Consider the following 21,246-nt stretch of genomic DNA (forward strand, 5'->3'; position numbering starts at 1 on the left):
GAAGAATATGCCAACTTTCTTGTTAATTATGGGATGCTTCCAGAATCTGAGATGTGTCATTACCATCCATTGGAGATGACAGATGATAGTGTGCAAGCTGAGATGTATGAACAGGTGATGAAGAAAGAAGCTGCTGGTGTGTATGAGCACAGGAGGACTATAGCTTCGGCCAAGAAGGGAGGCAAGAAGAAGCATGGACATTTGAATTGGATGATGTGTGTTGGTGTTGCTGTCCTAGTGTTGTTAGGTTTCAATTCTACCATTCTCCTTGTGTTGGTTGTGATGCAAATGTATAAGTAGTCAATGTTTGCCGACATCGGCAGGATGTTACCCTTTGTAATGGCATGAATCAAATTCCCTTCTTTTTTGCCAACAAGCTGTCTCTTGTCGTGCTAGAAAAGAAACAAAGCAATACATGCTGAATCTTATATTTGCACTATGCAGGAACCAATGCATACACCATAATAATGTCAGATAACATAGGCAAATAATTGCACTATGCAGGAACCATACAGATAACATAGGCATGTACTCACAGATAACACAACACTGACGAATGGATAAAAGTGCAAATAATTGTCATACATGACATAAGTAGCAAATAGATAAAAGCCAGATGTTTGGCATAACACATAGTTTAGCATACATAAAAGGTAATCAACCACAGAACTTAAGTTTCCTGCCTACAAAATTATTCAAGTTTGGCATACAGCCAGCAGACTGTACACATCACAGCCTATCAGATTGCCATGGAGGAAGCATTTAGAGTGGAGCAATTCCAGATTGCTTTGGAGCAGGCTTGGGCTTCTTCTTGGCCGGTTCTTGAGCTAACACAGTCACATATGCAGTCCCGCCAGTTAACTGTACATGCACACTAGAATTAACATTGGAAGTGGGCACTCTAGCTTGCAGGTTTATTGTAGCTGACCTAGAAGGAATTGTTGAAACCCTTGCACATGCACTTGATTTGACGATGTTCTGTGAGTTTGTTGCCTTTGCCTACATAAGTCAGATGAAGTAAGATGTACATGATGTTCGAAGAATGAATTTAAAATACAAGATGCATAAGTTAAAACTTTGAGATATAGGTAAACTTACCTTTTTGTTGCTCTGTGCAGTAGATACATCAGCTGTGGAACTCCTTTTTGTACCGCTTGTGCTGCTCTTTTGTGTGTTGGACAGCAGAACAATAGCATTTTGGTTACTTCCTGCAGCCGACTAAGATCCTGTTGGCTGTGATCTTGCAAATGACTCATTTCCTTTTGGCTGTGAGCTACCTCCGGCTGACTGAGATCCTCCTGCCTGTGAACTTCCTGCTCCACTTATATTGGTACATGTTGTCCTGTTGTGCCCAGGCAAGTGGCATTTGCTACATTTGATAACAGTTCCAGTTTTTGACATTTTAGTGGCCTTTCTAACTTTTGTGGGCTCCCTTCTCCTCTCAGTCTTTGGCCTGCCTAGCATCTTCACATAACCAGGAGCTCTAAGGGGTACCCTATCAGATGAGGGCCAGGTATTCATACCCTCAACTGGATTCAAGCAATGGTTGTATGTTTGTTTGAAATGGTACACAAAGTAGCAGTCGGCCACATATTCATCTAGGCAGTTGGTCTTGAACAAAATACAAGAAATGGCATGGCAACATGGAAGTCCAGACAATTGCTAATACCTACATGAACATGTCTTTGATACCAAATCCACTGTTAACCCATTGTCGTAATGCTTAACTTCATATTTCTCTTTCCCATTGCAGATGGCATGGCAGTGTGCAGACAAAGATATATAGACATTTAATTTTTTATTGATGTTTGGGCATATAACACTTGTCCACTTCCCTAATTTAGTTCTCTGTTCCTGGATCCTCACCATTACTTTCCTTCTAATTGTTTCTAGCATGGTGATTATTGGAAAGAACCTAGCCTCAATGATCCATTTGTTGAATGACTCACAAATATTATTATCTATTGAGTCACAGTTAGAGCCCCTTCTCTAGTTTTTTGTGCTAGTCTCGCTCTTGCTAAGTTGAAAAGCATAAGGCAAGGTGCTTTAGCACACATCCAAAACCTTTTCTGGTAGTTCTTCTTGGGAAACTCCTTCTTCCAGTTGGCATAAATGTGCCTAGCACAGTTCCTATGTTCAGCTTCTGGTGCCCATTTGCTAACTGCATTAAGAATTCCCTGCACAAGTTGGAAAAATTATAAAGCATCTACCATCACATGTTTAGAATTGTGAAAACAACAAAAAAGATTAACAGGAGGTTACCTTTTGTTGGTCTGAGATGAAAACCCATTCCTTTCCTCCATGCACACCAACATCCCTAAAGAGCAGATCACAGAACCAATCCCAATTTTCATTGTTCTCCTTGTCCACAACAACCCAAGCAATAGGATACATCTGGTTATTAGCATCCCTCCCAATAGCACAAAGAAGTTCACCATTAGTTGCTCCTTTGAAGAAACAACCATCTAACCCAACAACCTTCCTACAGCCAGCTTTGAACCCTTCTTTACAAGCATACAGACATATGTACACTCTTCTAAAAATAGGAGGCTCTACATTATCTTCCTTATTAACAATAACAGTGCTTCCTGGGTTACTTCTGAGAAGCTCCATCTGGTAGTCATACAGCCTAGAGTACTGCCCTTTAGTTGCATCCAATGCTTTCTTCATCACTAGTGCTTTTGCTCTCTTTAGCTTGGACATAGAAACTTTGGCAAACATTTCTTCTTGAACTGTCTGCAACATATGCCCAAGTTTTCAGCATGGGTTGGCAAAAATGAACTTCTCATATTTTTTTAGCAATTACAGTTGAGGTGACTAGTTTGTTGTCTCTTCTTAGTGGACACATGTGATTATTTACAAATGTAGATATCTGCCAGCTATCAGACCTAGAAGTATTTGACAACAAACATACCCATGGACAACCTTCCCAGTCACATTTGGCCCTCACCCTCTTTGGATCATCCTTAGCAAAGACAATAACCTTTCTCTCATCCAGGCCATGTTTAATTACAGCCTTCTTGAATTGCTTCTTAGAACTAAACTTCATTCCCAACTTAAAATTGACAATAGGATTCTTCTTGTTAAATCTTGGATGCATGCTACCTTGCCCTTCATCAATAGATTCTACATGAAACTGTCTACATATGGAGTGCAGTTGCCATCATCCTCATCAGCTTGCCCAGTTCTAGGCCTAGATGCAACACCCTCATATATCACATCATCTAAGCTTGTTGCCTCACCCCTCTTGAACTTCTTCTTGAAATCCTTAAATTTCCTATGTATTTGGTCTGCTTCTTCATCATCACCTGAACTGCATGAGTCTCCAGGCATGTACTCACTGTCAGTGTCAGACTTCTCTTCTACATCAGTGTCAGACTTCTCTTCATCATCACCTCTCGCTGTCTCTCCAGGCATGTGCTTTGCTTGTTCTTTCTCTTTACTTGGACTACTGTAAAATTCTCTAATAAGGGCAACTTGTTTCTCTACTTCTTCTTTGCTTTCATATTTTCTCCAAACAGCCAAAGGATGCAGATCTTCATCTTCTATGTCATCATCCTCTGAGCTAGCTTCCATCTCTCCCTCATACTCACTTGCTTCAGCTATTGCATCCATCGCATGATTTTCAACGAACACATCGGCAACACCATCTTCAGTAGTGTTGTCAGACATGTACTGGCACACTTTATCATCAACCAGAGCTCTTAGGCATGTACTCATGTTTGTCCCTAGAAATAGCCAATGCAATATTGTGCCTTCTTTGACATTGCAATGGTCACGGAGATGACCAACAACTTTAGACAGTGACATCTTATCTCGGTCTATAAAAGATATAGCTTTAGTTCCTCTATCATAAAACAGTCTATCGCTTTTCCTCATGAACTCCCCATTAAAATAGAACCGAACAGGGAGCAAGTCACAACCATCCATTGCTAAGCACCTGAAGCCTACATGCAAAACATACATGATATGCGGTTCAGTACTGATCAAATCGGTCCAATAAACAACATCAGTGCTTAAAATATGACTACAAGTGCTACATAAAGGCGCCTGTTGACCTTAAAATATGACGAACACTACAAACCAAAGGCTATAATCACAGTTAGATGTACCAATCACTAGTTAAATAACACAAATTCCAAAGGAATCAAGGAATTCGAAACAAAAACAACTCAAAACTACACAGATCCATTTGTGCCTTACCGCTCACCCGGGATGCTCCTGCCTGCGCGCGGGGTGGCTAGGGTGCGTGAGCAGGGGCCCGCCCGGGATGCTCTTGCCTGCGCGCTGCGCGCTGCGCCCGACCAGCGCCTAGATCCCACTGCCTCGCCGCTGCTCCCCTTCTCCGTTTGCCGGCATGGGCGTCGTCTCCGGCGTGGGGCGTCGTCTCCGACGTTTGGGGGGATTTTTTTTTTGGCTCACGGGACCTCTTCCTTTCTATTTAGCCTGGGGCTGAGTCAGCTTGGCACATATCCACCGTAGCGCCAACAAAGCCAAAATCACATCTGAAACCAGGACTGGGGGTCATGTGCATGGTTTGGATAGATGAGAGAGGTCGTTTCTCTGGTTTTCGGGATCAGGGAGGCAAAGCTGACTATCGCAAAAGATGAGGGATGTAAAGTGAACTTTTTTCCTTTTTTAAAAAAAATTTGAAAGCCGAAAAAAAAAGAAATTGAAAGCCCCGCCCAAACGCACAAAAAATCCCCAAACGGCCAAACCCTCCGCAGTTCGTCGCCATGGTCGCCGCCGCCGTCGGCGAGGCGACCCCGCCCCCGGACCTCCCACCCTCCCGCGTGTCCGTCTCCTCGCCCTCGCCCTACCCCCGGCGCCGCTGCGCCCTCGCGAGCCGCTTCCGGGAGCCGGCGGCCCCGCGGAGGCACGCGTGGGTTTCCCTCCAGGGTCGCCTTATCGGGGCGGAGGAGGCGTCGTCTGCCGCTTCGGCCGCACCGGGCCTTCCCCCGGATGAGGCGGTAGCGTGGGAGCTCTTCAGCCCGCTCCATCGCGTGCTTCTCGTCGCCACTGTCGCCGCCGCATCCTCCCGGTCCCACGCCGCCCGCCGCATAGAGCAGCTACAGCGGTCGATTCATCTTAGGGTTTGGCTCTATTGATCTCCTCGATCGTATTCGTATCTATGTCTTGATCGAATATTTGGTGACCATTCCGCGAACAATGTTTTTGGTGTGCAGGATGAGGTGCTGGAAGGCATGCAGCAGAAGCTGGATGATCTGCTCGTCGAGATGAGCTCCCTACAACAGCAGTATGTCAAGTGCGATAGTTACATTTCCGATGAAATGGAAATGAATGATATTGCAGGCAGCAAGAAGATAGGAGATGGAGAGGGATATAGATCCTGTGTGTGCATGAAGCTAGAGGCTGCTGCCACTCCTCAGAAGGCAAAGGTAGCACCTGCTGACTTATTGCTTTTTCTTTCTACAAGAAGAAGAAGACTACCTGTTTACTGAAGAGTATGCACCAATCGTGCAGGATCTCCGCGGGGCAGATGATGCTAGTTGTGATATGGTTGATAGGCCTAGTCTATCTTTCATAGATCATGAAGAGCGCCGTATGTCAGACCTCTCAGACTTCTGCTGGAGTGTTGTGTCATCAGTTGATAACCAGATAAATGGGGATAATCAGGTAGTATGCTTGTACTTTTCTGGGGCTAAAGCATCTTCAGTTGTTTTGTGTGAAATTTCGCATCTATTGTTCACATATACCTGATTGTACCCATGTCATAATTCTCGACAATGCATTCCTTTTGGCCTTTTCAAGTTACTATAGGGGTTCTTTGATCAAAGTTTACACACTCCTTTTCTTATCCTCAATTGTGTTGTGTGGTGACACCATGCTAAATTGTGTCCAGCTAAGTTTCCTGGCAGCAGATCAACAACTGTACAATCTTCAGAAGGAATGTGAAGAGAAAGATGCAACCATCAAGGAACTAGCTGCAGCGGCACATGCATCTAGTACTGCTGATGCGAAGGTTAGAATCTCAATACTTGTCATTGCCAACATTTCAGGTAATATACTATTGGAGTATTGATAAACTCTTCCTTTTTGGCATGTAGAGAATTGCAGAGCTGCAGGAAGTTCTTAAAAGGAAAAACATGATGATCTCTAAATTGAAGAAAGACATGGCTGCTCTGAAGCATATGGCAAGCAGTTCTTCCAAGTCCTAACTGATCCTCTGTGGTCATGCGAAGCGTTAACTTCTTATGTTCTTTTGATAGGTTGTTGAATTGTCAAGGGCTAAAAGAGCATCTTCTGACGTAAGTCCAATATGTACGAATCTGCCAGTGATGTCAAACAATGTTCTGTATGATATGAGCAGTTCTAGCTCATCATCAGATTCTGAATCTCCTGTTGCACTAAGAGAATACCTTGATGAGCATCTTGTTGATAGCACTCCAGGAGATGTTGATTCCATAGGGAGTTGTGAAGTATCTGCAGCAATAGTATCTCTTCCATCAAAAACTTCATTCGTTCACAAGCTGCGCTCAACTAGCCCTTTAAAAGAGATTCGTATTAACCCAAAAGTAGAAACAAATTCGTTTGGCAGACAGAAGCAACCTACATCTTCTAATGGAGATTTTAAAAGGATTAGACGACAAAGTCAGCAAGATCCCAGGAATAAAGCTACAAGAAGATGGATGTAGAGGTTAGCCATCTAGAAGTCATTACCTGATTGGTAAACTTGTGTTATTAAATTGACCTGCTGTTATCCTAGCAACATGTTGTTTGCTTCAGTTAACCTCTTCTAGTGTTTGTTTGTTTTATCCTGCTTCTCTTCCTTCATCATTGCCATTGCTGCTTCTATTCATCACTAGTGTAATAAAATTAGACTTCTTTTTAAAAGAAAAAGGAACATGATAAACATAAATTAATCCATGGAGATTCTACTTTAGGAAATACTGAAATAATAGTGAACTAAGTCTGAGGTTCAATTCTCTGATACACTAGATATTGTTCTTCCTGTTGCTTCTTCCCCAAATCGATCAGATATTTCCCAAAGACTTTAGGGTGCCACATATATATAGATGGATTGTGCATGCCCCTTTTTTGTTTATTAGGGAACTAATTTATATTTCAGTTAGTGATGCTTGCTACTTCATATACTGATATAATCCTGAAGTGTTTATTATATTATTATCATATGCTGTAACAGTCAGAAGGTCAATTTCCCCCTTGCCGCAGCAGATGCAACAACACTTTTTTTAGTTGCCTTGCAATAATGACCAATCTATTCTCTTTCCATTTCAGATCTGGAGAAGATGAAGTTGATAGATGTTATCGATTTTGGTTGATGAACTTTCCGTGATGCTTCCTGGGTTCCAGTTCTTTCTGGTAAAACAGTATATTGCAGTATGGCATTCTATTCTGATAAAACACTTTTTTTAGTTGCCTTACAATAATGACCGATCTTGCATCGGAGAAGATGAAGTATGGCTGCAACTTGCATATATTGTAGTCTTTAAAATAAAGTTGCCTGTCGGTCTGTCACTAGATGGACCATATCGGTACCTTACGGTCCTTACCTAGCTTCAGCGTTGGAATCTTCTCCGATGTATAGAATGTCATTTGGATCGCAACGGTCAATGTCTCCCCTCTCTTGAATCTATCGGTTATATTTATTAGTGGACTAATTTATCCCGTGGAATCTTGGAATTCGTACTTACGAAATACTTTACCATTCTTTTGTTTGTTTAGAGTGCCTCTGAAGTGCCGCCCTACGGGGTTTCTGCTTCCCTGTCCAGCAGATCACCATCTTACAGATGTTAAACACAGTTGGGCACAGTCGACACAAAAGCATGTAGTTTATTTCTCCATGGATAATTGGCGTAGCTAGGATTTCAGGCTAAGACGGTCCAACCTCACATAATTCATTTTACTATTTAACACTGAAAATTATGGTTAATTTGTTATGCCAGAGCAATTTTTGAATCCCCTTTGATGCAAAACACAAGAGATAGGAAACGTGCACTTCATCAAGCAGCTGCCCTGAATTTGGCTTTCGGACGTTGTCACGAACTCATACTCACAGCTATGAATGCATGCGCTATTTCAGCTTACCCCATATTCGCCTTGTTCAGCTTCTTTTTTCAGCCGGAACAATATTTTTTTCACAACAATTAAGCAAGAACAGTGTTTTTCAGCCAGTTTCAGTTAAAATTCTATCAGCCGAACGGGGCCAATTCTCGTGAATATCTAGACCTCCATATCTTGATAGCTTAAGCGTGAAGTTCAGGTTGTCCAGAGCCGTAGGGTGAGGTTGGGAGCAATTCTCTCAATGGAAACCTTTAGAAGCTTCAGTATAAGACCTATTTGCAGCTTTTTTTCGAGCAAAGAGAAACTTTATTAGCTAACCATAGACGGATTACAATCCCCGCAGACGCAGACGCTTGTCCTAACCAGGCCACAAAATGTTTACAACGTCTAACTAATAACGCTAAAGCATTTGCTACTCGACTGCATTCTCTCTTTCGCTTGGGAACACTTCCAATCACTCGTCAACCAAGCCAAACCTCTCGCCTCCTCTATGATTGGGCCAATCTCTGACCTGTCCACCAACCAATTGGCTGACCTGTTTGCAGCTTGTACGAATCCTTGCAGAATTTCAGCGTTAGAAACTAGAGACAGGATCGGTGATTCATATGTACGGAACTACGGATCCGAACAATCAATGCAAGATGGAAACAGAACTCTTGGAGTCTTGGACCGGCGCTCTGCCGGCCAATGCTTTTTTTTTTAAGCAAAGTAGAAAGAGGGGCCCTTGCACGAGCATGAGCACGATTTCATGACCGACCTGAAAAGGACCCGAGATGGGTAGGTGTTTCTAAAATTTCTATCACATCGAATGTTTTTTTTTTAAAGCAAAGTAGAAAGAGGGGCCCTTGCACGAGCATGAGCACGATTTCGTGACCGACCTGAAAAGGACCCGAGATGGGTAAGGCCTGTGTAAAATTTTCACATCGAATAATTAAACATATGTATAAAATATTAAATATAGACTAATTACAAAACTAATTATACAACTTGCGACTAATTTATGAGACAAATCTTTTAAAACTAACTAGCCTATGATTTGACAACGTGATGCTACAGTAACATGTGCTGATGACAGATTAATTAAGCTTAAAAAAATCGTCTCGTAAATTAGCCTCCATCTATGTAATTAGTTTTATAATTAATCTATATTTAATATTCTTTATTAGTATCTAAATATTTGATGTGACATAAATTTTTAGTAGCGACTAAAATTTTAGGAGTCCACGGTGCACACGTGGGCCCCGCATGGCAGCCGGATGGCGCGCGCGCGGGGTCGGCTCGTCGCCACTCCATCAGATGGAAGCCGCGCGCCACTGGATGCCACGCGATTGGTCGGGTTCGTCCACCGTGACGGGCTGACGGCGATTTGCCCGCCGCCCCCTTCTTTAAACCTCCCGCACCGTGCAGCGAGAAAAGAGTGGCTCTCCAGCGGTCCGCCAGCGCCCGTGGAGGCGTGGACCGGACTCCAGAGCGAATAGAGTACGAGGAGACGAGAGGAGACCGAGGAATCTAGGAGCGTGCGCGCTGCCGATCGATCGGGGGCTCGAACCCACCGCGCCGGCGGTCGTCCGAGATCCCGCTACCACGAGCGGAATCCAACCTCACTGCCTCAGGTGTGTCACGGGCGGCACGTGGGGGCGCGTCCCCGGCTGCCGTCCATCCACTCGATAAAAGCAACCGAGTCGAGGGCGATCCTTTCTCTGGGCTCTGGAGTCTGGCAGGGGGAGGGGAGGAGCAGAGCCGCGAGCCGGGACCCGGGAGCCATGACGGAGCCGGGGGACGGGAGTAGGGGGCGGCGGGAGGCGGAGGCGCCGGTTGTGGCGCTGGAGTGCGTGGCGGGGAGCTCCAAGGCGGAGGAGTGGGGCGGCGGCGCGGGCGTCGTGCAGGAGGGGGACGTGGTGGAGGCCGTCCGCGTGGGCCGCGGCTCCGGCGGCGGCGGCGGCGCCGGGGCAGCGCTAGAGCTCGAGGCGCCGTTCAAGGGCGGGCGCGCCGGGCTGCACAAGGCGCTGCACGGGGCGTTCAAGCGCGGGGATACCTCCGTGGAGGTGCGCGTTCGGGGCGGCAGGGAGCTGCAGGCCTGCATCGTGCCGCACCATGCCAGTCCCGGCGCCGGCGGCGGAGGGGGCAGGAAGCAGTACGTTCTGCGGTCGCTGCACGACCCCAACTACTTGCTTGGATTCGTCGACCGCCTCGAGAGCGAGTGCCTCGTCTTACAAGGTAACCGACCACGGACTGCTCTGTTCACTGCTCTGAACAACTACTTCTTTCGTAGTTGCTGCATCTGAACATACATGAGAGGAGGGGCACCACGGCCATGGCGTTTCTCCCTCTGCGGCTCTGCGCTGCCTGCACGGCGCCTAGAGCTAGAAGCGCAACAAAGCGTGTGAGCCCATTCCCTCAGCCGCGCCCATCTCTCTCGTCCCCTTCCATTCTCTCTCGCCTTGACACCTTCTCTTGTGAAGAATGCTCTGGCTGGTGGTCGTGCGGTGGGCCGGTGGCGCCGTGGCTGCTTCAATTAATCACAGTATGCATGTCTGATGCTCCCCACGCGTCACATGTGAAAAGACAAACTTCTTGTTAAATCTGAAGTTTAAATTGGACTGAGAATATTCTGATAAGCTGATCTTTCAGTGCATTGTTCCAGGCGTTATTCCTTTATAAATGCTGATAAGCACTATTTTTCTCTCCTTTTGTCTCACCGATAGAAAACTAAGGAGGTCATGGCCATCAGTGTCAGATTGACAGCTACATAGCAAAAATTAAACGTAGCAAAAGGATAGAAGTATATGTGAACTACGGAGAATGGAAGAAAGACGTTTCCAAAATAATGCCAAGTGCGTTGCTGTCATAGAAATAGGTCATCGTCTAAATGTGAGTCAATTCTTTCTTATATACATTGTAATTTTCACTCGTTTTCTCGTCTCATCTGGGGACTATTCGACTATTGACCTCACCTGAAGGTCGTTAGACTTGCTCATCATTTTATGGCTTCTTGATGATTCTTTTTTTCATTTTTCTTTTTCTTCTGTAAAATGAAAGTTTGCATCTACATCAATCATGAATTTGGGACGTAATTACTTATTGTTGGCCCCGCGATCTCCCGCACGGGTGAGCTGACCGCTCACCGGCGTTGTCGACCGCATACTATGGCAAGAGGTAGAAGACGGGAGGAAGAACAAAGCGCGTGCACACACAGCACAAGCACCGTTGGTCGGAGCTCTGCAGAGGAGATGACAAAACTGAACTCGCTCTCCTTTACTGAGTTGCAGTTGGAAGCTATAAATATAACTCTACCTATCTAATATTAGTACATAGACATATCAGGCTGCCATGCTGCTACAGTGAATAGATGCGACAGCAGAGCTGAATTTGGCGCCTACCCCTGCTGTGGCTATAGTGCGGTAGGAGAGCCTTTCGGCGTCTGCCCCTGCCGCGACGACAGTGCAGCAGCAGGGAGCCCTTTCGGCGCCTGCCTGCTGCGCGTTCAGACATGGGAGGGCAGCAGATTACTTTACAATTCTTCCCCTGATCCTGCTGCTAACCTTAGAACCTCCACCATGCCGATCATCTTCTTCAGCTCCGTGAACCGAAGACGGCCAAGCGGCTTGATGAGGACGTCCGTGAGTTGCCGACCAGTTTCGACGAACTCGATGACGATCTGCCCTCCATCGATACAATCCCTGAGAAAGTGGAACTTGATGTCAATGTACTTGCTCTGATCATGGAGAACCGAATTCTTCACGAGGGCGATGGCGGGCTAGTTGTCCACCATCAGTGCTGGTGGGTGAGCTTCCACACCGGTCAGCTCGCCCAGCAGCCGACGTAGTCACATAGCTTGGCACGCCGCTGTGGCCACCGCCACGTACTCTGCCTCGCACGTAGACAGCGCCACCACCTTCTGTTTCAGCGACAGCTATGAGATTGGAGTCGACCTGAGGAAGACGAGCACGCCAGAGGTGCTCTGTCGTCCATCGATGTCTCCCGCCATGTCTGCATCGCTGAACACAGTGAGTTGCAGCCCACTTCCACCGGTCTTGGGGAAGACGATCCCCTGATCCACCGTCCCCTTGACGTAGCGCAGCAGCCGCTTCACCGTAGCCCAGTGATCCTCTCGGGGATCCTCCATGAAGTGGCTGACGTAGCCCACGACGAACGCAATGTCCGGCCTCGTGTGGACTATGTAGCGCAAACCGTCGACGATGGTCCGATAGAGTGTTGCATCTACCTTCGCCGCGGTACTGGCCTTCGTCAGCTTCAGCCGCTTCTCCATCGGAGTCACGCACGGCTTGCACTCAGCCATGCCGCTCCGCTCCAACAGCTTCGAAGCGTACGCGCTCTGACCGAGCGTGAGCGCCTCCTTCCCATGTCTCACCTCGATGCTGAGGTAGTAGGAGAGCGCGCCGAGATCGCTCATTCAAAAATGAGCCACCATCTCGCGCTTGAAGCTGTCGATGTCCTCCACACGCGCGCCGGTGACGATCAAGTCGTCCACATACACGCCGACGACGAGCTCCTCCTTCCCCTATCGCCGCATCTAGAGCACGTGCTCGGTTGCGCACCGCGTGAACCCAAGCTCGTCCAGCGTGGTGGCTTGGTGTTCCACGGTCGCGAGGCCTGTTGTAGCCCGTAGAGCGCTTTACGCAGTCGGAGCACCCTGTGCTCTGCACCCTTGACAGTGAAACCCGGAGGTTGCCTGACGAAGACCGTCTCCGCCAGCTCGCCATTGAGGAAGGCCGATTTTACGTCCAGGTGATGGACGCGCCAGTCCTTCGCTGCTGCCAAAGCCAGCAGCAGTCGGATAGACTCCATGCGCGCTACCGGCGCAAAGACTTCCTTGAAGTCGATGCTAAAATGCTGGACAAAGCCTTGGGCAACGAGACACGCCTTGTGCTTGACAATGGCGCCGCGCTCGTCCCACTTGACCTTGTACACCCACTTCAGGCTGATCGGACGGCATCATGGAGGTGGATCGACGAGCTCCCAAGTCTCGTTTTCCTCGATCGCCTTTATCTCCTCCAGCATCGCCCATCGCTAATTTGCATCGTGCTCGGCTAGTGCGAACGTGGGTGGTTCCTCTACAGTAACAAGAAGCGGCTCTGGGTCACTGAGCAGCCGACCCGCTAGGCCTGAGGACCCTATGCCACCGATGATGTCGTCGAGCCTACAGAACCGCACCTCCTCATCGTTGTGGAAAGCATCCATGAATTCTATGATGTCGCTTAGAGGTGAGGTGAACTCGATCGACGTCGATGGAGTCCCTTGTTTCACCAGAGTGATTGGCACAACACCTGGAGTGCTCGGCACCCCGGCTGTAGTGCTCGGCACCACTCATATAGTGCTCGGCACCTCTCTCGGAGTGCTCGGCATGGAGTGGTCAGCACCACTGCAAGACTGCTCGGCTCCGCTATGGGAGCGTTCGGCACCCGTCCTGGAGTGGTCGGCACCACTAGAGGACCGCTCAGCACCCCTTCCGGAGTGCTCGGCACTGCTCTAGGAGTGCTCGGCTTTGTTGCTAGAGTGGTCGTCACCTCCTCTCCAGCGTCTCCACCACCGTGGATGACCAAGTGCTCGACGACAAAGGTGTTAGTGAAGTCGCCAACTTCTCCGTGCCCGGACTGTCTCAGTCCCAGGCAGCCTTCTCGTCGAACACGACATCGCGTGAGACAACCACCTTGCCTCCGCATGGGTTGTAGAGCCGATACGCCTTGGTACCTTCCTCGTAGCCTAGGACCACCATCAGTGTGCTCCTGTCCTTCAGCTTGGTGAGGACCGGCTTCATCTTCCTAACGTGGACGATGTAGCCGAATGTCCAGAGGAAGGACACGCTCAGCTTGCGCCCATGCCACGCTTCGAACGACGTCATGCCCTTTAGGGCCTTTGTGGGCGCGCGGTTGAGGATGAACACCGTCGTGGTCACCGCCTCACCCTAGAATCTTGTCGGCATGCTCTTGGCCTTCATCATGGATTGAGCCGTGCCGACCACCGTCTGGTTCCGTCGCTCCACCACACCATTCTGCTGTGGCAAGTACGGCGTGGTGTGGTGTCGCACCACATCCTGACCCACGCAGTACGCAGCGAACTCCACCGAAGTGAATTTGCCACTGCGATCAGTCCACAGCACGCGCAGCTTCTTGCCGCTCTCCGCCTCCGCACGCGCCTTGAACTTCTTGATCACTTCCGCCGCCTCATCCTTGCTCGTCAGGAGTTGCAGCCACATATAGCGAATGCAATCATCCACGAGCAGGAGGAAGTACCGCCGACCACCGTTTGTGGTTGGCATGATTGGCCTACAGAGGTCGCCGTGGACGAGCTCGAGAGCGTTGCCACGCGATACTTGGCCGCCTTTGGGAACGACAACCTCCTCTGCTTCCCGGCTAGGCAACTGTCACACAGCTCGCCGGCGTGCTTGATGTGGGGCAGCCCTCGGACCATCTTCTCCAGTGACCGAGCGCGTTGAAGCTGAGATGGCCAAACTGGGCATGCCACAGCCATGACTCCTTGGTGTGCCGTGCTGCCAGGCACACTGGCTGCTCCACCTTCAAGTTGAGCAGGTACAGCCAGTTTTGGGACCTCTTCGCCTTGGCAAGAAGGCGCTGCTCCCGGTCCCTGATTCTGAGGACGTCGTCCTTGATCAGTACCTCGCTACCACGCTCATCCAGGTGGCCAATGCTGGTGATGTTTGAACACAGCTGCGGAATGTAATATACATCCGTCAGCGTGTGGTGCTCGCCGTTCTGGCACCTGAAGATGATGGTGTCGCGCCCTCGGATCGCCACCCTTGAGCCATCACCGAACTTCACTATGCCGGTCACGTTGCCGTCGAGCTCGGAGAAAGCTTCCTTGGAGCCTGTCATGTGGTTGCTGGCGCCGGAATCTAGGTACCACCGCTGCTTCTGTTCGTCGCTCACACGTCCGAGGTGGACTTGGGCGCGTGGTTCGTCGAGGTTGATAGCCTTTAGAGCCTTGTCGTGCCCTTTCACCGCCATCACCTCTCACTTCTCCTTGGCCTCAACGTCGTGCAGTGTACAGAACGTCGCCATCAGGAGAGTGGCCTCATCATTCTCATTAGCCTGCGCTAAATGAGCCTCAGCCTTCTTCTCCTGCTTACGATTTAGGCACTCCTTTTCCTAATGGCACATCTTTCCACAGCGTCTGTAGGCGTTGGGGTCGACCTTTTTCTTCTTCTTCTACTCCGAAGAAGCCTTGCGACGACGTTTGCCATCGCCACCGCGGCGGGAGGAGGCTTCCCCGGACTTTTTCATTCAGGCAGCCCACTCCTCCTCTGTCAGCAGCAGCTTGCTGCTATCCTTCGTTGCTGTGGCCTGCTCTATGCGCTCGTCCACTGCCCGTAGATGGTCTGTCATATCCTCAATGGTGAGGGTGGATAAGTCCAACATTGTCTCTATGGAGAGAGCGATCTGGATGTACTTCACCGGCACGGAGTGGAAGTATTTGGAGACCGCCTCTTCTTCGTCGATGGTGACGCCGTGGCTCCTCAGCTTGCTGATGAGCGACTGCAGGCGGAGGGAGAAGTCATCCACGGACTCACCATCCTTGAACTTGAGGGTGGCGTGCTCCTGCTTCAGCAGCTGGGCCGTCGCCTTCTTTGCGTGGTCGGAGCCAACTCGCATCGCTGTAATGGCCTCCCACGTCTCCTTAGCAGAGTTCTTCGTCCCCAATGGCTCCCTGTACTCCGCTGGCACAACAGCGAGGATAGCCTCCAACACTGACATATCGTTTTCTTCGTTGTCGGTGCCCTTGTCAATGGCATTCCAGAGCCGTCGGGCTCTGAGCTTGACCTTCATGGTCACTGCCCACTCGCCATAGTTGGTGCGAGTCAACGTCGGCCAACTGGTGCCGCTGACCTCCCGCACCGTGTGCACGACGACCTCCTGTCGTGGCTGGGCAGCCACAGCAGCGCCGCTGCTGTCGCCCATCTTCTAACCGCCCGTCATTGCCAGCGGTTAGTCCGACGACGATGCTTATACGGCTTTGATACCACTTGTTGGCCCCAGGATCTCCCGCACGGGTGAGCCGACCGTTCACCGGCGTTGCCGACTGAACACTATGGCTAGAGGTAGAAGAAGGGAGGGAGAATAGAACGCACACACACATAGCACAAGCACCAGCGTTGGCCGGAGCTCTGCAGAGGATATGGCAACGACCGCTCACCGGCATTGCCGACCGCACACTATGGCTAGAGGTAGAAAAAGGGAGGAAGAACAGAGCGCACACATACATAGCACAAGCACCAGCGTTGGCCGGAGCTCTGCAGAGAAGATGGCAAAACTGAACTCGCTCTCCTTTACTGAGTTGCAGTGAGAAGCTATAAATACAACTCTAACTATCTAATCCTAGTACACAGACATGATAGGCTGTCATGCTGCTACAGTGACTAGATGCGATAGCAGGGCTGACTTTGGCGCCTGCCCCTGCTGTGGCTACAGTGCGGCAGGGGAGACTTTCGCCGCTTGCCCTTGCTGCGGCTACAACAGCAGAGAGCCCTTTCGGCGCCTGCTCCTGCTGCGCGTTCAAACATGGGAGGGCAGCAGATTACTTTACACTTATCACATCCCTAATAATATAAAAAATTGCAATATAAGGGATTGTGGTTACTCCAACAGATTACTCATCATATTCCCAATGCCTACAAGTTTAAAGTAGTTTCTTAAAATCCGCCCCTTGTCTCTCAAATGTAGAGGATCCACCATCTCCCTTATCCACTTTAAATGTATTGGCAATATGTTGGAGGAGAAAAGAAAAAGATACACTACCCATAATAGGAGATCACCTATATATACTTTTAGGAGACGGAGGATCGATAATCTGCTAGAGATTCTCTAATTGGTTTCAAACTAACCAATCCTCATTTTCATTTGATCTGAAATCTGAAATTTTGTGACTTGCATTTGTATAAAGTTGATACTTGTTAGCATTTTCATGTAATAATGCCTAGCTGTTCTTTCTTACATGCTTCTGACTGCCTTTCTGGCTGTGCTTCTGATCACAGATGACGGTGCTTTAATTCCTGAGTACATTTCACATACAGTATGAGCATGCTAGTTTGTGGACTTCGAACTTTCTAATAAATGAAATTTACATCCCTCTCTCCATGAAGGAACGAGGAGCACAAGAGTTGCATCAGCCTTGAGCAAGGCACAACTCCAGGATGGCTATGTCGCATACCCATGGGACAAGAAGATGCGTGACACGCTGCGCGCAACCAACTCCAGCTGCTACTTCTCGATGCTTGTCCTGCCCAAGGCTCTGGACAACAATGCTTGTCACTACGAGTCCTTCGATGATACCCTGGCGCGTGCCAATGCATGGTTTTGCTCTTCGCAGGCCTCGGGGATACCCATCGATCTCATGAATTTGCAGAGTGAAGCTCTTCTCACCAAGGTACAGACACAAGCTCTCTAATTCAGACATCTCACAGTGTAGATTGGCTGTTACTACAATGAGACTTCAGTTAGTTTTAATCTTCTGATAGTATTTATATAACTAAGCCTAGAAACTGGGCAATCAACTTGTTCAAATCCTCTCACATCGTTTCATATTTGAAAAATTTTACTCACAGTTTTGTCTTCGCACTGTCACATTCTGAAACATGCAGATATCTGGAGAGACAGCGTCTGCATCTGTGAATTCAAGTTCATTATCTGATCTGTCGAACGTCACTAATGCGACGCTCTACGGTTTCGAAGATTACCATGGAGTGGATATTGGTGTGGTAAAGGCAGCACGGCTTTGGTACAGCTGCATAGGAGGAGAATTGCTGCTGGAAATCCCACTTGAAGAAGGTGACACAAGGCTTGGCTTTGCCATCAGCCGAACTGAAGAGGTCTTGTTTTTACTAGAACTCTACGCAATACTCACAGTTACTATGTACTACTTCAGCAATTAGAATCATCCATGGAATCTGCTGACATGCTTGTTTTTGTTAGGGTTTTATCTACATATCATCTGTAATCGAAGATGACAAGGAAAGCGAGGCACCATCAACGCGATCTGGGCTCTGTGATCTGTTCAACCGGGCCAAGAAGGCGTCGAAACTTCTGATCATCTCAAGGGTGTCCAATGAGAAGGTCCTACCTTGGATGATCTCCAGTTCAGGGGCAGTCCGTTGCTTCGACACCATCTCCCTCAGCCAGAAACTCTCCTTGCACCGCCTCGCAGTGTGTCCCATCCAGCTGCATTTGCTTGCTTGGGAGAAACCTTCTGGTCCAGCAGAGAGGATCATGTGTTCACCGAAACTACCCCCGCCTTCAACACAGCTCCCTCAACTACACCAAAACCTTGTGGAGACCATTGAAGGTAGGGTAGATGTTGAAGAGGATTATGTTGGGGATTTGTCGTTTCGGCTCGATGATATCTCATTCGAGAGCAGCTGGGTATGATTCCAGGTTTCAGTTTTGTCATATAGGCATCTGATGTGCATATGTATGTTTTGATCTTGTCTAGTTCTCTACGGTAGTGATGCTCAGTTTTGTGCTGCAGAAATGCAGATGCTGGCTTGAAAATGTTCAGAATATTTCTTGGTTTCTAGCCAAATCAGGGATGAGGCTTTCATAACGTCTGAAAAAATATCTTGTAATGGAACATTTTTGTTGATCATAACATAACAATGGAGTAATCCAAATCTGTTGGTCAAAGAAACCTCAGACTTCACTTTGTTAGTTGTTTACTCCAAATCTACAGCAAACATGCGGTTCAGCACCTGAATGCACCTTTGGCTCGAGACAAAAAAAAAATATTACAAGTGGAAGTTGACACCACACTAGCTGTTGGTCAAAGAAAACTCCAGAATTATGCTGCTGATCTGGTTGTGAGGACCCTGCACTTAAGCACTCTATCTTGGACGTAAAACCCCGGCATCACCATGATCTTTACTTGACAAGGATTCTGCACCTGCTGCCTGTCATGTAGGATGTCTTCCATGTACATCTCATCAAATGCGCGGCCGTCTTGGATGCGCAGGATCGTCAGCGGCGGGCCGAAGGAGAAGGCCAGCAGGTGGAGCAGCCAGACGCACTTGGCGGCGACGAAGAAGCACTGCAGCAGCTGCTCGGGCCACGGCCGGGACCAGCCAAGCGTCGCCACGACGCCGCTCATCTTCCGGTCGCAGAAACGGCTGAAGTCCTCGTTGTAATACTTGGTGCCTTTCCGCAGAACCTCGTTCCAGCTAAGGTTGCGTAGCGCCACGAAGGCGGCGAAGCTCTGCCGGCGGTCCTCCGCCGGGTCGAGGCACCTCGGCGAGCCGTTCCGCTGGAACGCGGGGTTCTCGAAGTCCTGGAACATCGCCTGGTTCATGATCGCCTCGAGATGGTACAGCACGGCCTTCGAGCAGTGCTTGGCAGTGCTGCCGATGAGCGCGAGTTGGTACGGCCGCAGGAGCAGGTTCAGCTTGTCGGACAGGCCGTCACTGGATTCTTCGTTCACCTGCTGGATCAGCGCCTTGCAGAGCTGCTTCACAGAGAGCCGCGCCTCGGACGCGATCTGCAAGAAGCCTTCCACCATTACCTCGTGGCTCACCGGCATCGGGAGCTCTCGGCTTGCTTCGATTGATCTCGTCGATCTCCGGGAGACGGACGGCGAGTTGGTGGCCTGCCGCAGCGCCTTCTTGAGCTCCGAGCAGTAGGCTTCCACGCTCACCAGCTTGGTGGCCAGCTCCCCCAGCGACGACCTCACCTCGGCAGCTTCGCGCAGCGCGGCGTCCCGGTGCGCGTTGGCCTCCGCGAGCTCTTTCTTGAGGGACTCAAGAGACAGCGCCCCCCACTCGGTCAGCAGCTGCGGCATGTTGCCGCGCTCGATGGCGGTCGGCGACGTCATCTCTGGCGGCTTGGCTTTCTTCCTCGACTTGGGGAAGAGCCACGAGAGGATCTGCGGCGGCCCTCTTGGCTTCGTCCGTGAGTGCGCCGACGGGGGCGGCACCCTGGTGCTGCTGATCGTGGAGGGCCGGAACGCGTTACCGCACGTCGCCGGCGGCAGCTTGAGCTCGGAAGTGTAGGCCGCCCGGCCGGCGGACGGGAGGAAGCGGTCGGCCGACGGCGCCGAGTGCATGAAGGCGGGGTGGATCTTGTACGCCGCCGTGCCTCTGTAGCGAAGACGGTGGTCGTTGGAGGAAGGGAAGAGCACCTCGTTGTTGGAGGACGAGAAGGCGTGGAGGCCGTCGTAGTCGGACATGGCCATGTCGTCGCTGCCGCGGTGATCCAGGGCGACCCCGGTCCAGTTTTCCGACCGGCTTCGGTTGTCCTGGAAAATGTGGTTCGGTGCAACGGCAGCGACGCGCTCCTCATCATCGTAGGCCTGGCCGAGTCCGGCAAGCAAGCAAGCAAGAGACGTCATTGTCAGTTACAGTGAGCTCGAGGCCTTAAGGTCGCCCACTCGCACAGCACATCCATGATCCATATAGGTAACACGTGTTAAGAAGCTAGCTCACCGGAGTAAACACGGGGTACTCCTCGTCTGCTGCTGCTCTGGAGCGCGCGGGGGACGCGACGGGCGGGAGGCGGATGACGGCAGGGCTGCTTCTGGCGCCGGCGCCGGCGCGGGCATTGGGCGCTCCGCGCTGGAAGAGGGCGGCGTGGAGCTGGCGCAGCTCGACGGCCTTGGCGATGGCCGCCTGCACGTCCTGGCGCGAGGCCGGGGCGCGAGACGGGGAAGGCGTCGCGGGGTCAAAGGCCTCGGCGCCGGCGGCGACCACGGCCATGGCGGCGGTGGAGGGTCAAAGGCTGCCTGCCCCTTTGGCTCCAAAGCTGCTGCTGCTGGGAAGGGAGGGGCTTCTTTGCCTTCTTGGGAATCTGAAACGTAGTGGGAGCGGAAGCGGAGCAGGGTGAGAAGGAAGCAAGGAACGGGCGAACAGTAGCCGAGGCCCAGGGAGGGAGGGAGGGAGGGAGGGAGGGAGGTGGTGGGTGAAGTGTGATGTGGTGGAGGGAACATCACATTTGAAGAGATTGACAGTGCCTGCAGCGTCATTTGAGCAATTTTTTAAAAATCCTTTTCTCTGGACTACGGCTTGCTGTTGTTGCGAGGTGTATTTTTTAAGAGACCAGCGGCAGTAATCCCTCGTTTGAAACACAATTCTTTTATTTGAATAGTATATGTAAAAATGGAACCTTTTTGGTCATTACACAAAGTAACCTTTCATAATTCTGAGAGTAGTGGTTGGCAGTTGGGGGTGGGCCAAACAGTGGTCAT

At 49.9% G+C, this 21,246-nt stretch overlaps 3 protein-coding genes and 1 pseudogene across 3 annotated transcripts; 2 read left to right on the top strand and 2 right to left on the bottom strand.

Annotated features, from left to right (window-relative positions):
• Positions 1–762: 762 nt before the first annotated feature.
• LOC136544220 (uncharacterized) lies at positions 763–3,720 on the bottom strand (annotated as a pseudogene).
• Positions 3,721–4,701: 981 nt separating this feature from the next.
• LOC136546490 (uncharacterized) lies at positions 4,702–7,666 on the top strand. Its single transcript, XM_066538462.1, has 7 exons — positions 4,702–5,093; positions 5,187–5,399; positions 5,485–5,637; positions 5,864–5,983; positions 6,069–6,155; positions 6,231–6,658; positions 7,261–7,666. The coding sequence occupies exons 1-6, from the start codon at positions 4,737–4,739 to the stop codon at positions 6,654–6,656; spliced, it is 1,356 nt and encodes a 451-aa protein (XP_066394559.1). The 5' UTR covers positions 4,702–4,736; the 3' UTR covers positions 6,657–6,658; positions 7,261–7,666.
• A 1,721-nt stretch (positions 7,667–9,387) lies between these two features.
• On the top strand, positions 9,388–18,688 carry LOC136542087 (uncharacterized). Its single transcript, XM_066534371.1, has 4 exons — positions 9,388–10,263; positions 17,165–17,448; positions 17,663–17,890; positions 17,994–18,688. Exons 1-4 carry the CDS (start codon positions 9,810–9,812, stop codon positions 18,444–18,446), a joined length of 1,419 nt encoding a protein of 472 aa, XP_066390468.1. The 5' UTR covers positions 9,388–9,809; the 3' UTR covers positions 18,447–18,688.
• Positions 18,689–18,851: 163 nt separating this feature from the next.
• Positions 18,852–20,920, bottom strand: LOC136542086 (IRK-interacting protein-like). Its single transcript, XM_066534370.1, has 2 exons — positions 20,489–20,920; positions 18,852–20,355 (listed from the first exon to the last, which is right to left on the bottom strand). Exons 1-2 carry the CDS (start codon positions 20,756–20,758, stop codon positions 18,856–18,858), a joined length of 1,770 nt encoding a protein of 589 aa, XP_066390467.1. The 5' UTR covers positions 20,759–20,920; the 3' UTR covers positions 18,852–18,855.
• Between the last annotated feature and the right edge of the window lie 326 nt (positions 20,921–21,246).

The sequence above is a fragment of the Miscanthus floridulus genome, chromosome 3 (genome assembly GCF_019320115.1).
Source record: "Miscanthus floridulus cultivar M001 chromosome 3, ASM1932011v1, whole genome shotgun sequence".
Taxonomy (NCBI): domain Eukaryota; kingdom Viridiplantae; phylum Streptophyta; class Magnoliopsida; order Poales; family Poaceae; genus Miscanthus; species Miscanthus floridulus.